This window comes from Scyliorhinus canicula, chromosome 16, assembly GCF_902713615.1.
Source record: "Scyliorhinus canicula chromosome 16, sScyCan1.1, whole genome shotgun sequence".
Classification (NCBI taxonomy): Eukaryota; Metazoa; Chordata; class Chondrichthyes; order Carcharhiniformes; family Scyliorhinidae; genus Scyliorhinus; species Scyliorhinus canicula.
In genome coordinates this window covers 83,012,230-83,025,993 of record NC_052161.1, presented here as the reverse complement: position 1 = coordinate 83,025,993, position 13,764 = coordinate 83,012,230, and the positions used below count along the sequence as shown (strand labels likewise).

The 13,764-nt window shown below is 45.7% G+C and overlaps 1 protein-coding gene across 1 annotated transcript; it reads right to left on the bottom strand.

Moving 5' to 3' along the window:
- Positions 1 to 5,344: 5,344 nt before the first annotated feature.
- Positions 5,345 to 12,545, bottom strand: LOC119950998 (tumor protein p63-regulated gene 1-like protein; the record flags this gene model as incomplete). The annotated part of the gene is made up of 2 exons (XM_038774030.1): positions 5,345 to 5,614; positions 12,372 to 12,545. Coding segments are annotated over 2 exons (369 nt in total), but the record flags the coding sequence as incomplete, so codon positions are not given.
- Positions 12,546 to 13,764: the final 1,219 nt, after the last annotated feature.

The following is a 13,764-nucleotide window of genomic DNA, read 5'->3' as shown; positions in this document are numbered from 1 at the left end:
TTCGCAGGTTCACCTTCAACTTAGGCTGACCGCACTGCACGTGTGCAAATTTCCCCAGAACAGCTGATCAGTAGCTCTGCTCTGCTGCCCTCTGCTGCCCTCTGCTGGATGATTGCCTTCACTCAAACTCCTTGGGTCTCCTTCGCAGGTTCACCTTCAACTTAGGCTGACCGCACTGCACGTATGCAAATTTCCCCAGAACAGCTGATCAGTGGCTCTGCTCTGCTGCCCTCTGCTGGATGATTTAGCAGGGAGTCTGCTAATGATTTCTCTGCCCCCCTTATTGGGGAAGCTCATACTCCCACAGGATTGTGGGTTTGTCATTAGTTCCCAGCCAATGGTAAGCAGGCAAGTTATAACACTCTGTTTTCTCTCTGCCTCCCTCTCTCAAACTATTTCTCTCTTTCCTTGTATCTCTCTCCCCCTCTATCTCCCTCTCTCCCCATCTCTCCCTCTGTCTCTCTCTCCCCCTCTGTCTCTCTCTCCCTCTCTGTCTCTATCTCTCTCCCTCGGTGTATCTCCCTCTGTCTCTCGATCTCCTTCTGTCTCTCTGGTTTACCTCACTGGGCTAAGTCACTGGCTTTTAAAGCAGGCCAAGCAGGCCAGCAGCACGGTTCGATTCCCGTACCAGCCTCCCCGGACAGGCGCTGGAATGTGGCGACTAGGGGCTTTTCACAGTAACTTCATTGAAGCCTAATAAGTGATTTTCATTTCATTTCTCTCTCCCTCCCTCTCAAACAATTTCTCTCTTTCCTTGTCTCTCTCTCGCCCCTGCTATCTAGCTCTCTCCTTGTCTCCCTCTCTCCCCATCTCTCTCTCTCTGGCTCTCATTCTCTCTCTCTCTCTGTCTCTCTTGTAGCCATCTGAGATGGCACCTGCAAAGGACCATGGGAATTATGGCCAACCCAGGACTCAAGACAGATACAGAGCTTCTGTGTATTTGAAACACAGGTAGCTGGACCTGATTGAAACCCCTGCTCCTTTGTATTCTAATGGCCCATTTCCCCAGAACAATAGGACTGCACTCAGGAAACCGATACAGACACAGACTGATCGGCGCCACTCCCTTTACTCAGAGAGCCCAACCGTCAAGGTCAATGGCCGCTAAGGACCCGCCCAGCCACCAAGGCACCTGCCCCTTTATTGGCCAAAATCGAAGGCAGTGATCGAAGCATGTCCCAACAGTGGCGGACTGGGTCTAAAAATATTGGTTGCCAGGAGACAAAGGTGGCCCACCCACAACTACAATGCTATCCTTTAATTTTCATAACGAAGAAATAAAATTTTCAAAAAATACATATGGAAAAAAGGGTACAATTAAATTTTTGTGGAAAAAATGTGTATTTCTTAGTAATTACAGTGTACATGTACTGTACATATTACTGGCAGTAGATACCAAATGTAAATACAGAATGTTATAATTGAATTTTTTATTTATTTTTTTTATTTTAAGTAATTGGTTGATATTTTTAAATAGTTTACTGCACAATTTACACATTAACAGATAGTTCAAAAGCACAATAGAGCATTGCATGCAGTCCACTATATTAAGAACAATCATTTGTGTTCGCTAGATGATTGTGCGAATCTGCCAATAATTGCTTCTGCATCCAATTCATCTAACAATTCCTTTTCAATGGATAGCAACATGTATGATTCCAAATTCTCCTCAGACAGCGAATTTCTTAACCTTGTCTTTATGATCTTTAGCTTTGAAAATGTCCTCTCACATTGGACTTGAGTAACTGATAGAGTGCAGATGACTTTATAAAGTTCATAAAGGTTATCATATGCCTTGTCATGAAGTCTGTTGGATGCCAAAATTTTTAGTACACACGTTGGGCAAGTGCTGCAAATTTTACAATTGTTGCAACTGGAATCCATATTCTCACCATAATTAAGCAATAGCTTTAATACATCAAAGTTTGAAGCAAAAGAAAACAATTCCAATATTACTTGATCTTTGCTGATTTGTGGAAACAGCTTAATAATACCTTCCAATGCTTCATCTTCAAGGCCCTTCTCTGCAATAGTTTTAAACTTTGCTGGGTCCAAGCAGGACAAATCTTTATACAACTGTTTGTGTTGTACAAAGCGTGATTCTAGTGACTGCACAATGCGATCCATTATATCAGCAATTTTACTTTGTAACCCATTATACTGGCCATGGTAGCTTGCAGTGCCATCTGTGCTATCAGATAAACATTTTTGGGAGTCAATTTTAAGATGCTTCAATCAATAGATCAAAAAGTCCCTGTCCTGTACCATCATTACTTGGCACAACTGAAAGTAGTCGCTCACAGATAATACCTTTAAGCACATACCGAATAATAATGCTAAACTGATCGATGGATGAATTATCTTGTGTTGAATCAACCTGAATAGAATAATATTTTGCTTGAGAAACTTCATGACTAATTCTTTCTTGTATCATATTCTTCATAATTTTGATTAACATGTTTATAGTTGTTTTACTCAGGTATGTAACAAGTACACCACGGCCTTTACTTTGAGCCTTTCCTTGTTGCTCTAATTGTTTGATTCTTTGTTTAGACTTGTTTTGCACTGCAGAAACGTGAGCTGCCATAATGGGGTCATATTTTGCCATCAACTGCACTGTAGCTAAAAAATTGCCATGATTCAGAACCTCATTATCTAGAGTGTAGGCCGATTCATTTCTGTGACCTCGTAAAGGAAGTGCTTGCTTGCCTAACATCTTTATGATGTCCATAATCCTCATGACAATACTTCTCTGCTTCAATACTTCTTCTAAGGTGCCATCATTAACCACACTGATATATTGCTGAGCATTTCTGACATGTGTTGTTGTCGATTCATGTAAAGTCAAGCTCTGGCTAATACGCCTGTAGTCACTAAAGCCACATACAAAGGGTGATGGATTACAAGTGTTGGGAAACTCAAAGGCTAAGCAGTATGAACAATATAAGCATCTATTTTCTTTGTTATATGTTAGCCATTTTCTTGGGACTGAGTCATTCATAATTTTCCTCTCAAACGAGCATCAAATGGCAGATCATCAAGTGGTTGAAGTGGATGTTCAGCAAAAAACTGTTTTAGCTTTGCTCGTGATGGATATTGGAAGATTCCAGTAATTGATCTTTCATTTTCTTGCGTAGGTTCATTTACAGGATGTGCTTCAGAAACCAAGTCATTTATGCTTGAAGGAATATCTGATTCCCTGTCACTAGTTGAAGCTATGTGTTCAGATATTGCAACTACAGGCAGTACAGATACCGGAACAAGGAAGCCAGAAGAAATATTGGGCCTGGGTTGATTAGTAATGGATGCACTTGTATTTGTCTCTACATTCAAAGTAGCTCTTCTCTGTTCTTGTAACTCGCATGTCATTGCATCATCACCATGAGCATTGTTTCTTGCTTCTTGATTATTTGTTGCAGAACTGGATATTGATGTGGATTGTGCTTGTGGTATTATAAACTCTGTAATAGGCCTGCATCGCTTGGCTAATTCCTTCCTTTCTGCTTCTTTTTGTTCTTTGCGTTTTAGTGACCCAGCTTTTTCTTTTCCATGCTGGTAGGGGTAATATTCCTGAAATAAAAACTTAATTAAAAATAGCCCACATTGGGAAAAATGAATATTGACGATTGCAAGAATAACTTGAAGGAACGCCAGATAAACCCCTACTTGATAAAAAATATAAAATAACTTACTTACAATAGGCTATGTTCATTAGTCAATACGACTGTGGCCTATGCAGCTTCAGAAGAGGAGACAGTCCACTGTACAGTGTTCACACCAGCAAGCAACTGAGACAACTGTTGAAACTTAGAAGTTTGGTCCGACTATAGTAAGATATTAAGAATGGTCCCACGACCAAAGTTAACATGTCCAGTTTGATACCAGTGTAGTGTTACAAGTCGCAACCCTTTGAGTTTACCGATCATGGCTTATCACTTCAATATCTTTGACCTCATGATTCACGGTCAAAGGTACCGCTTCTCCTTTTCGGTGACCTCACGACCCTGTGTACTGCTTGATATCCTTTCAAGTTGCCGACCATCTCAAATCATGAACTGTAACTTTATCTTTAAATTCACACACTCTTGCTGAAAACATGGATTTCCAACTATGTCCGACCTGGGTGAACCAGCCCCCACCCCCCCCCCCCCCCCCCACTCCTTTTCACATCCGTTTAACACTACTTTGTTCCTTCATACGCTGAGTGATTATTTGTTTGTTTCTTTTTGTTGCATTTTTATTTGGTACTGCTCTTTTTAAAAACAATTGTATTTTATTAAGTTAGAATACAAATCTCAGGAAAGAAGTTGGAGATTTATTTATCTAATTAATTATAATTTTTAAGGACCCTTCAGAGATTCATGGGCCCCTTCTTGGCTCTCCGGACCCCGGACCGATGTACCGGCTGAACCAAGACTACTGCTTGATATCCTTTGAAGTTGCCGACCATCTCAAATCACGAATTGTAACTTTATCTTTAAATTCACACACTCTTGCTGAAAACATGGAATTTCATTAATTATGCCCGACCCGGCCCCCCTATTCCACATCCTTCCACTACCTCCCCTGCTTCGTTCCTTTTCATGCACTGCTGTTCTCTTTTTTTTCTTATTCCTTTTTATTACTAAAACAGTTGTCTGTGTTTGTTTCTTTATTGCATTTTTATTTGATATAGGGGGCCCACATCATCAGGGGCCCACTTGCCATCGGGCAAGCTGACACCCTGGCCAGTCCGCCACTGGGTCCCAAGATTAAGGACCGCCCCAAAGAGCGTGAAATCCTAGAGGGGTAAAGAGAGACACAGCCATGTGTTCTGTCTCTTTTGGACCGGCCTGTGCTAGCGTCTTTTGGGATTGGCCTGTACCCACACCAATTGCAGCATAACGACCAGACAGCCAAGTTCAAGGCTAACGATCGCTACCTGACGGGTGAGCCCAGCAGAGACAGAGCAGCTTCTTCGAACCAGCCACGTGAAATCAAGATAAAGGCCTTATCCATTTGCATAGTGCCGGTCGCCCTGAAGTTATGTATAGGTTATTGTAGCTGATAGGTGTTGTTTAACTCACAGTAGATATTGTGTTCCATGTCAAGTAATCCTAGTATGTGTAAATAAACCATCTTTTGAACTGACTAACTGGTTGTGTGGTCATTTGACCGATATAAGGGAAGACTTGTGGTTCACCGAGATAAATAGAAATACCCACAGTTTTGGCGACACTGTTGGGACATAACATCATATCATAAATAGAGCCTCATTATTAAAAGAGCAACACTCTTTCTGTCTGTCTGTCTCTCTATCTCTCTCCCTCTGTCTCTCTCACAATCAGTAGATTTCAGAGCCACATTGTGAATGTTGGATGAGTTTATTGAGATATGTGTTATGTCCCAGTTGGGACAGGGACAGTTCAGAGTGCTTGTTCTAGAAACCGAATGTACCACGAGGTTTGGCATATCCGAGCTGTGACCAGTTGGTGAGTGAGGAGACGAGACCCAGGTAGGTATCAATCCTAATCGGCTGCTCCAGGAGTAAGACACCATTAGCACGTCCCGGAAGAGATTGGGTCTGATGGGCTCTCCGCACTGCCTCTGTCAAACACATCCGAAAACTGTAGAGCTGTCAAAGAGAGAGCGGAAGAGTTGAATAACTCAGGAGTACAAAACTGAGGGAGGGATATAAAGAGGGAGCAAATAACTGAGGGAGAGATAGGAGGGCGAGGAGGGTTCATGAAAACTCCTTGGCAAGTAGGATTAAGGTGAATCCCAAAGTTTTTTATTCCTATGTAAAAAGCAAGAGGGTAGCCAGGAAAAGGATTGGACCACTTAAGGACAATGGGGGGAATCTATGTGTTGAACCAGAGGAAATTGGCGAGGAAATAAATGAGTACTTTGCATCAATGTTCATCAAAGAAAGGGACTTTGTGGAAGATGATTCTCGGGTAGGGTGTGTGGACAGTCTGAATCATGTCAACATCAAAAAGGAGGAGGTACTGGGACTTTTAAAAGAGATGAAGGTAAATAAGTCTCCTGGGCGGGATGGGATTTACCCCAGAATACTGAGGGAAGCAAGGGAGGAAATTGCTTGGGCCTTGACTGACACCTTTGTATCCTCATTGGCTACAGGTGAGATCTCAGAGGACTGGAGAATAGCTAATAAGATACCGCTGTTTAAGAAAGGTAGCAGGGATAATCCTGGAAACTATAAGCTGGTGAGCCTCACGCTGGTAGTAGATAAATTATTGGAGAGAATTCTCAGGGACAGGATTTCTACCCATTTGGAAACAAATGGACTCATTAGCGATAGACAGCACGGTTTTGTGAAGGGGAGGTTGTGCCTCATTAACTTGATTGAGTTTTCTGAGGAGATAACAAAGATGATTGATGATAGAATTTACAGTACAGAACAAGGCCATTTGGCCCACGGAAAGAGCACCCTATTCAAGCCCACGCCTCCACCTTATCCCTGTAACCCCTCTTAACCTTTATGGACACTAAGGGCAATTTAGTATGGTCAATCCACCTAACCCGCACATCTCTGAACAGTGGGAGGAAACCGGAGCACCCGGAGGGAACCCACGCAGACACAGGGAGAACGTGCAGACTCCACACAGTGACTCAAGCCGAGAATCAAACCTGGGACCATGGAGCTTTGAAGCAACTGTGCTAACCACTGTGCTACCGTGTTGCCCACGGCGGGTGAGAGGAGGGTGTTGCATGTTGTTTTCATGGACTTCGGTAAAGCCTTTGACAAGGTGCCTCATGGCAGACTGGTACAAAATGTGAAGTCACACGGGATAAGAGGTGAGGTGGTAAGATGGATACAGAACGGGGCAGCATGGTGGCCCAGTGGTTAGCATTGCTGCCTACGGCGCTGAGGGCCCGGGTTTGAATCCCGGCCCTGGGTCACTGTCCGTGAGGAGTTTGCACGTTCTCCCCGTGTCTGCGTGGGTTTCACCCCCACAACCCAAAGATGTGTAGGATAGGTGGATTGGCCATGCTAAATTGCCCCTTAATTGGAAAAAATAATTGGGTACTCTAAATTTATTTTTTTTTAAAGAAAAAAAAAGATGGATACAGAACTGGCTCAGTCACAGAAGGCAAAGGGTAGCAGTAGAAGGGTGTTGTTCAGAATGGAAGGTTGTGACAAGGATCTGTGCTTGAGCATCTGTTGTTTGTAGTGTACATAAACAATTTGGAGGAAAATGTAGCTGGTCTGATTCGTTGGTTCGCGGATGACATCAAGGTTGGTGGAGTGGCAGATGGTGTTGAGGATTGTCAGAGGATACAGCAGGACATAGATAGGTTTGGGACTTGGGCAGAGAAATGGCGAATGGAGTTTAATCCAGACAAATGTGAGGTAATGCATTTTCATTGGTCTAATGTAGAGGGGAAATATACTGTAAATGGCAAAACAGATCCACAGATCTTTGAAAGTGACAACACAAGTAGACAAGAAAGCATACGGAATGCTTGCCTTCATTGGAAGGGGCATCGAGTATAAAAACTGGCAAGTCATGCTGCAGTTGTGGAGGACCTTGGTAAGGCCGCACTTGGAATATTGCGCAAAATTGTGGTCGCCACATTACCAGAAGAATGTGGAGGTTTTGGAGAGGGTGCAGAGGAGGATGTTCGCTATGTGGAGCGACTGAATAGACTCGGATTGTTTTCACCAGAAAGACGGAGGTTGAGGGGTGACCTTATAGACGTCTGCAAGACTATGAGGGGCATGGAAAGAGTGGATGGGCAGGCACACTTTCCCAGGGTGGAGAGGTCAGTCACCAGAGGGCATAGGTTTAAGGTCCATGGGGCAAGGTTTAGAGGAGATGTGCGAGGCAGGTTTTTTTACACAGAGGGTGGCGAGTGCCTGGAATGCGTTACCAGGGAAGGTTGTGGAAGCAGATACATTAACGGCATTCAAAAGGCATCTTGACAAACACATGGATAGGATGGGTATAGAGGGATATGACACAAGGAAGTGCTGAGGGTTTTGGCAAAGGTTGGTATCATAACCGGTACAGGTTTAGAGGGCCGAAGGGCCTGATCCTGTGCTATATTGTTCTTTGAGGGTGAGATAGAGATAGTGAATGAATAACTGAGTTAGAGAGAAGGTCTGAGGAACTGAGGGAGAGATAGAAAGAGGGAGTGAATAACTGAGGGAGAAATAGAGAGAGTGAGTGGGTAACAGAGAGGGAGAGAGAGACAGTGCATAGGAGGAAAATGTAGAGAGAGGGAGTGAATAACTGAGGTGAGATAGAAAGAGGGAGTGAATAACAGAGAGAGGAAGAGAATACGTGAGGAATAGATAGAGAGGGGGAGGGAATAACAAAGGGAGATAGAGGGAATGAATAACTGTGGGGGAAGGGCTAGGGAGAGGTTTTAGAATGCCTGATGAAGTGGTAGAGAGGGGGAGTGGTGGAGTGAATAACTGAGAATAAGATAGTGGGAACAAATAACCAAAAGAGAGAAAGGGAGTGAATAACTCAAGGACAGATAGAGAGGGACAGAATAACTGAGGGAGGGATAGATGGAGTGAATAAATGAGGGAGGGATAGAGGGAGTGAATAAATGAGGGAGGGATTGAGAGAGGGGGTGAATAAATGAAAGAGAGGCAGAAAGAGTGAGTGAATAATTGAGGGAGAGATAGAGGGAGTGAATGAATAACTGAGGGAGAGATAGAGAGAGCAAATGAATAACTGAGATAGAGGGAGTGAACGAATAACTGAGAGAGAGATAGAGTGAGTGAGTGAATAATGAGGTGACCAGAACTGCACGCAATACTCCAAATGTGGTCTAACCAAGGTCTTGTGCAGTTGCAGCATAATCTCACGGCTCTTAAACTCAATCTCCCTGTTAATAAATGCTAACACACTATAGGCTTTCTTCACAGCTCTATCCACTTGGGTGGCAACTCTCAGAGATCTGTGGACATGAACTCCGAGATCTCTCTGCTCCTCCACATTCTTCAGAACCCTGCCGTTAACCCTGTAATCGCATTCAAATTTGTCCTATCAAAATGAATCACCTCACACTTATCAGGGTTAAACTCCATCTGCCATTTCTTTAGGCCCAGCTTTGCATCCTATCAATTTCTCTTTGCAGCCTACAACAGCCCTCCACCTCATCCACTACTCCACCAATCTTGGTGTCATCAGCAAATTTACTGACCGAATCTTCAACTCCATCATCCAAGTCATTGACAAAAATCACAATAGCAGAGGACCCAGCACTGATCCCTGTGGTACACCGCTGGTGACTGGGCTCCAGGATGAAAATTTACTATCTACCACCACCCTCTGTCTTCTATGTGATAGCCAGTTACTGATCCAATTGGCCAAATTTCCCTCTATGCCATACCTCCTTACTTTCTGCATGAGCCAACCATGGGGCACCTTTTCAAACGCCTTACTAAAATCCATGTATACGACATCAACTGCTCTACCTTCATCTATGCACTTAGTTACCTCCTCAAAGAATACAATCAAACTTGTGAGGCAAGACTTACCCCTCACAAATCCGTGCTGACTATCCTGGATTAAGCTGTATCTTTCCAAATGGTCATAAATCCTATCCCTCAGGACCCTTTCCAATAATTTACCTATGACCGAAGTGAGACTAACCGGCCTATAATTCCCAGGGTTATATCTGTTCCCTTTCTTGAACAAAGGGACAACAGAGAGAAAGTGAATAACTGATGGACAGATAGCAGGAGTGAGTGGATGAAGGAGAGATAGAAAGAGTGAGAGATAGAGGGCTGAATAAGTGAGAGAGAGGTAAGAGAGAAAAAGTGAACTTGGGGGGGGAGATAGAGATGGAGTGAATAATTGAGGGAAAAATAGAGAGAGGGTGCGAATAACTGAGGGAGGGATAGAGAGAGAAACTGAATAAGTGAGGGAGGTATAAAGAGAGGGAGTGAGTAACTGAGAGTGAGATAGAGAAAGGGAGTGAATAACTGAGGCAGGGATAGAGAGAGGGAGAGAATAACTGAGAATGAGATAGACAGAGGCAGTGAATAACTGAGGCAGGGATAGAGAGAGGGAGAGAATAACTGAGAATGAGATAGACAGAGGCAGTGAATAACTGAGGAGAGAGAGCTGTCAAAGAACAAAGGAAAAATAGACCGATTGAATAACAAGAGAAGGGTAGTGAGAGACAGTTTGCAACAGGCGGTGATGGAGAGAAAGAGAGAGGATGAATGAGGGAGTGATAGAGAGAGGGAATCAATAACCGAGGGAGGGTTAGAGAGAGTGAATATCTGAGGGAGTGACAGAGAGGGGAAATGCATAAAGGAGGGAGGGATGTAGGGAGAGAGAGAGTGAGTTAATCACTGAAGGAGAGAGAAGGGGAGTGAATAACTGAGGGACAGATAGAGGGAGTGAGTTGCTGAAGGAGTGATAGAAACAGTAAGAAGTCTTACAACACCAGGTTAAAGTCCAACAGGTTTGGTTCAAATCACTAGCTTCCGGAGCACTGGTCCTGAGGAAAGAGCAGTGCTCCGAAAGCTAGTGTTTGAAACAAACCTGTTTCACTTTAACCTGGTGCTGTAAGACTTCTTACTGTGCTCACCCAAGTCCAACGCCAGCATCTCCACATCGAGAGATAGAAAGAGGGAGAGAATAACCAAGGTAGCGATAGGGAGAGGGAGTGAATAACTGAGGGAGGGATAGAGAGAGGGTATGATTATCTGAGGGAGAGATAGATAGAGGGAGTGAATAAGTGAGGGAGAGATAGAGAGGGCATGATTATCTGAGGGAGGGTTAGATAAAGGGAGTGAATAACTAAGAGAGAGAAAGAGCTGTGCATGGCGGCACAGTGGTTCGCGCTGCTGCCTCATAACTCCAGGGTCCCAGGTTCAATTTCGGCTTTGGGTCACTGTCTGTGCGGAGTCTGCACATCCTCCCCGTGTGTGCGTGGGTTTCCTCCAGATGCTCCAGTTCCCTCCCACAGTCCAAAGATGTGCAGATTAGGTGAATCGGCCATGCTAAATTGCCCCTTAGTGTCCAGAAAGGTTGGTGGGGTTACGGGGATAGGGTGGAGATGTGGGCTTAGGTAGGGTGTTTTTTCCAAGGACTGGTGCAGACTCAATGGGCCGAATGATCTCCTTCTGCCTGTAAATTCTATGATCTGAGGGAGGGATAGATAAAGGGAGTGAATAACTAAGGGAGAGATAGAAATAGGGAGTGAATAATTGGGGAGAGATAGAAAGAGGGACAGCAGAACTGAGAGAGAGAGGAAGTGTATAACTATGGGGGAGGGATAGGGTGAGAATAATGAACAGATAGTAAGAGAGAGTGATGGGAGGCAGTAGTTTGTCACTGGACTAGTAACCCAGAGACCCAGAGTAATACTCTGGGGACCCAGGTTCAAATCCCACCATGGCAGATGGTGAAATTTTAATTCAATAAAAACTTGGAACTAAAAGTCTAATGATGCCCATGAAACTATTGTCGATGTTGTCCTTTAGGGAAGGAAATCTGCTGTCCTTACCTTACCTAGTCTGGCCTACACATTACTCCAGTCCCCACAGCAATGTGCTTAACTCCCCCCTCAAGGGCAATTAGGGATGGCCAATAAATGCTGGCACAGCCTGCGATGCCCATGTCCCTTGAACGAATATAAAAAAGAATCACTGAAGGATGGATAGTGAAAGGGAGGCACAGAGAGAGAAAGTGAAGATCTGGGGAATGATAGAGAGAGGGACGACTGACTGACGGAGAGATAGAGCGAGAGAGTCAATAACGAAGAGGGAGATTAAGAAGTGGAGTGAACCGCTGAAGGAGAGATAGAGAGAGCAGGACTGAGGAGAGATAGAGAGCAGGAGTGAATAACTGAGGGAAAGTGAAGGAGTGAGTACCTGAAGGAGGCATAGAAAGAGGGAATAAATAAGGGAGGAATGGAGAGCAGGAATATGACTGAGGGGGAGATAGAGAGAAAAGGAGTGAGTGGCTGAAGGAGTGGTAAAGAGGGACTGAATAACTGAAGGAGAGATAGAGAACGACTGAATAACCTAGGGAGAGAGAGAATGGGGGACAAAGAGAGCAAGATGAAGAGTGACATAGACCTGCAGAGGGGAGGAAAAAGTGGGAGGGAGCGACAGAAAGAGAAACTAGGAGAGAGACAGCGAGCCAGAGAGATAGAGTGAGAGACAGACAGGGACAGGGACACAGAGTGAGAGGCAAGAAGATATAGCTAGAGAGACAGAAAGGGGATAGTGAGAGAGAGACAGGGAAAGGAAGAGAGAGTGAGACAGAGAGACAAAGAGAGGAGAGAGAGAGGGGGGCACAGAGAAAGAGAGGGACACAGAGTGAGAGAGGCACAGAGACAGAGTGAGAGTGAGGGATTATAGTGTACCACTGCCCACTCACGCCCATCCTCACCTGGCAGAGAGGGTGCACTGTGCCATTTTTGCTAGCAGCTGGATGTTCAGTCAGAGCGATGAAGGGCATCTGACGGGACCAGGGATTCCAACGATCCAGGAATGATGGTTCCCGAAGTTTATCCCACTGGATCCTGAGGCCAGTGCCAGCCCTCCTGTGAACACAGACAGAAGGTCAATCATCGGAGGAATCTGACAGGAAAACCATCCCAATACTGTGAACACAATCGCAAATCCAACACACACCTAACTCACAGGGAGGAGCGTATCATTCCGGGATTCTGATTCTGACCCCTGGATTAGGGAGGGGGTGAATCAGCCTGGGTTCCTGATCCCAGTTCAGTGACCCCCCCCCCCCCCCCTCCCCCCCCGGTTAGAGAGTCGGGTGAATCAGCCCGGGTTCCTGATCCCAGTTAAGTGAACCCGGGATTAGGGAGTCGGGTGAATCAGCCCGGGTTCCTGATCCCAGTTCAGTGACCCCTGGGTCAGGGAGTCGGGTGAATCAGCCCGGGTTCCTGATCCCAGTTCAGTGACCCCTGAGTCAGGGAGTCGGGTGAATCAGCCCGGGTTCCTGATCCCAGTTCAGTGACCCCCGGGTTAGGGAGTCGAGTGAATCAGCTCGGGTTCCTGATTCCAGTTCAGTGACCCCCGGGTTAGGGAGGGGGTGAATCAGCCCGGGTTCCTGATCCCAGTACAGTGACCCCTGGGTTAGGGAGCCGGGTGAATCAGCCCGGGTTCCTGATCCCAGTTCAGTGACTGCTGGATTAGGCAGGGGATGAATCACTCCGGGTTACTGATTCCAGTTCAGTGACCCCCGGGTTAGGGAGTCGGGTGAATCAGCCCGGGTTCCTGATCCCAGTTCAGTGACCCCCAGGTTAGGGAGTTGGGTGAATCAGCCCGGGTTCCTGATCCCAGTTCAGTGACCCCCGCATTAGGGAGTCGGGTGAATCAGCTCGGGTTCCTGATCACAGTTCAGTGACCCCCAGGTTAGGGAGCCGGGTGAAACAGCCCGGGTTCCTGATCCCAGTTCAGTGACCCCCGGGTCAGGGAGTCGGGTGAATCAGCCCGGGTTCCTGATCCCAGTAAAGTGACTCCTGGATTAGGCAGGGGATGAATCACTCCGGGTTCCTGATCCCAGTTCAGTGACCCCCGGGTTAGGGACTGGGGTGAATCAGCCCGTGTTCCTTATCCCAGTTCAGTGACTCCTGGATTAGGCAGGGGATGAATCACTACGGGTTCTTGATCCCAGTTCAGTGACACCCGGGTTAGGGAGTCGGGTGAATCAGCCCGGGTTCCTGATCCCAGTTCAGTGACCCCCAGGTTAGAGAGTCGGGTGAATCAGCCCGGGTTCCTGATCCCAGTTCAGAGACCCCCGTGTTAGGGAGTCGGGTGAA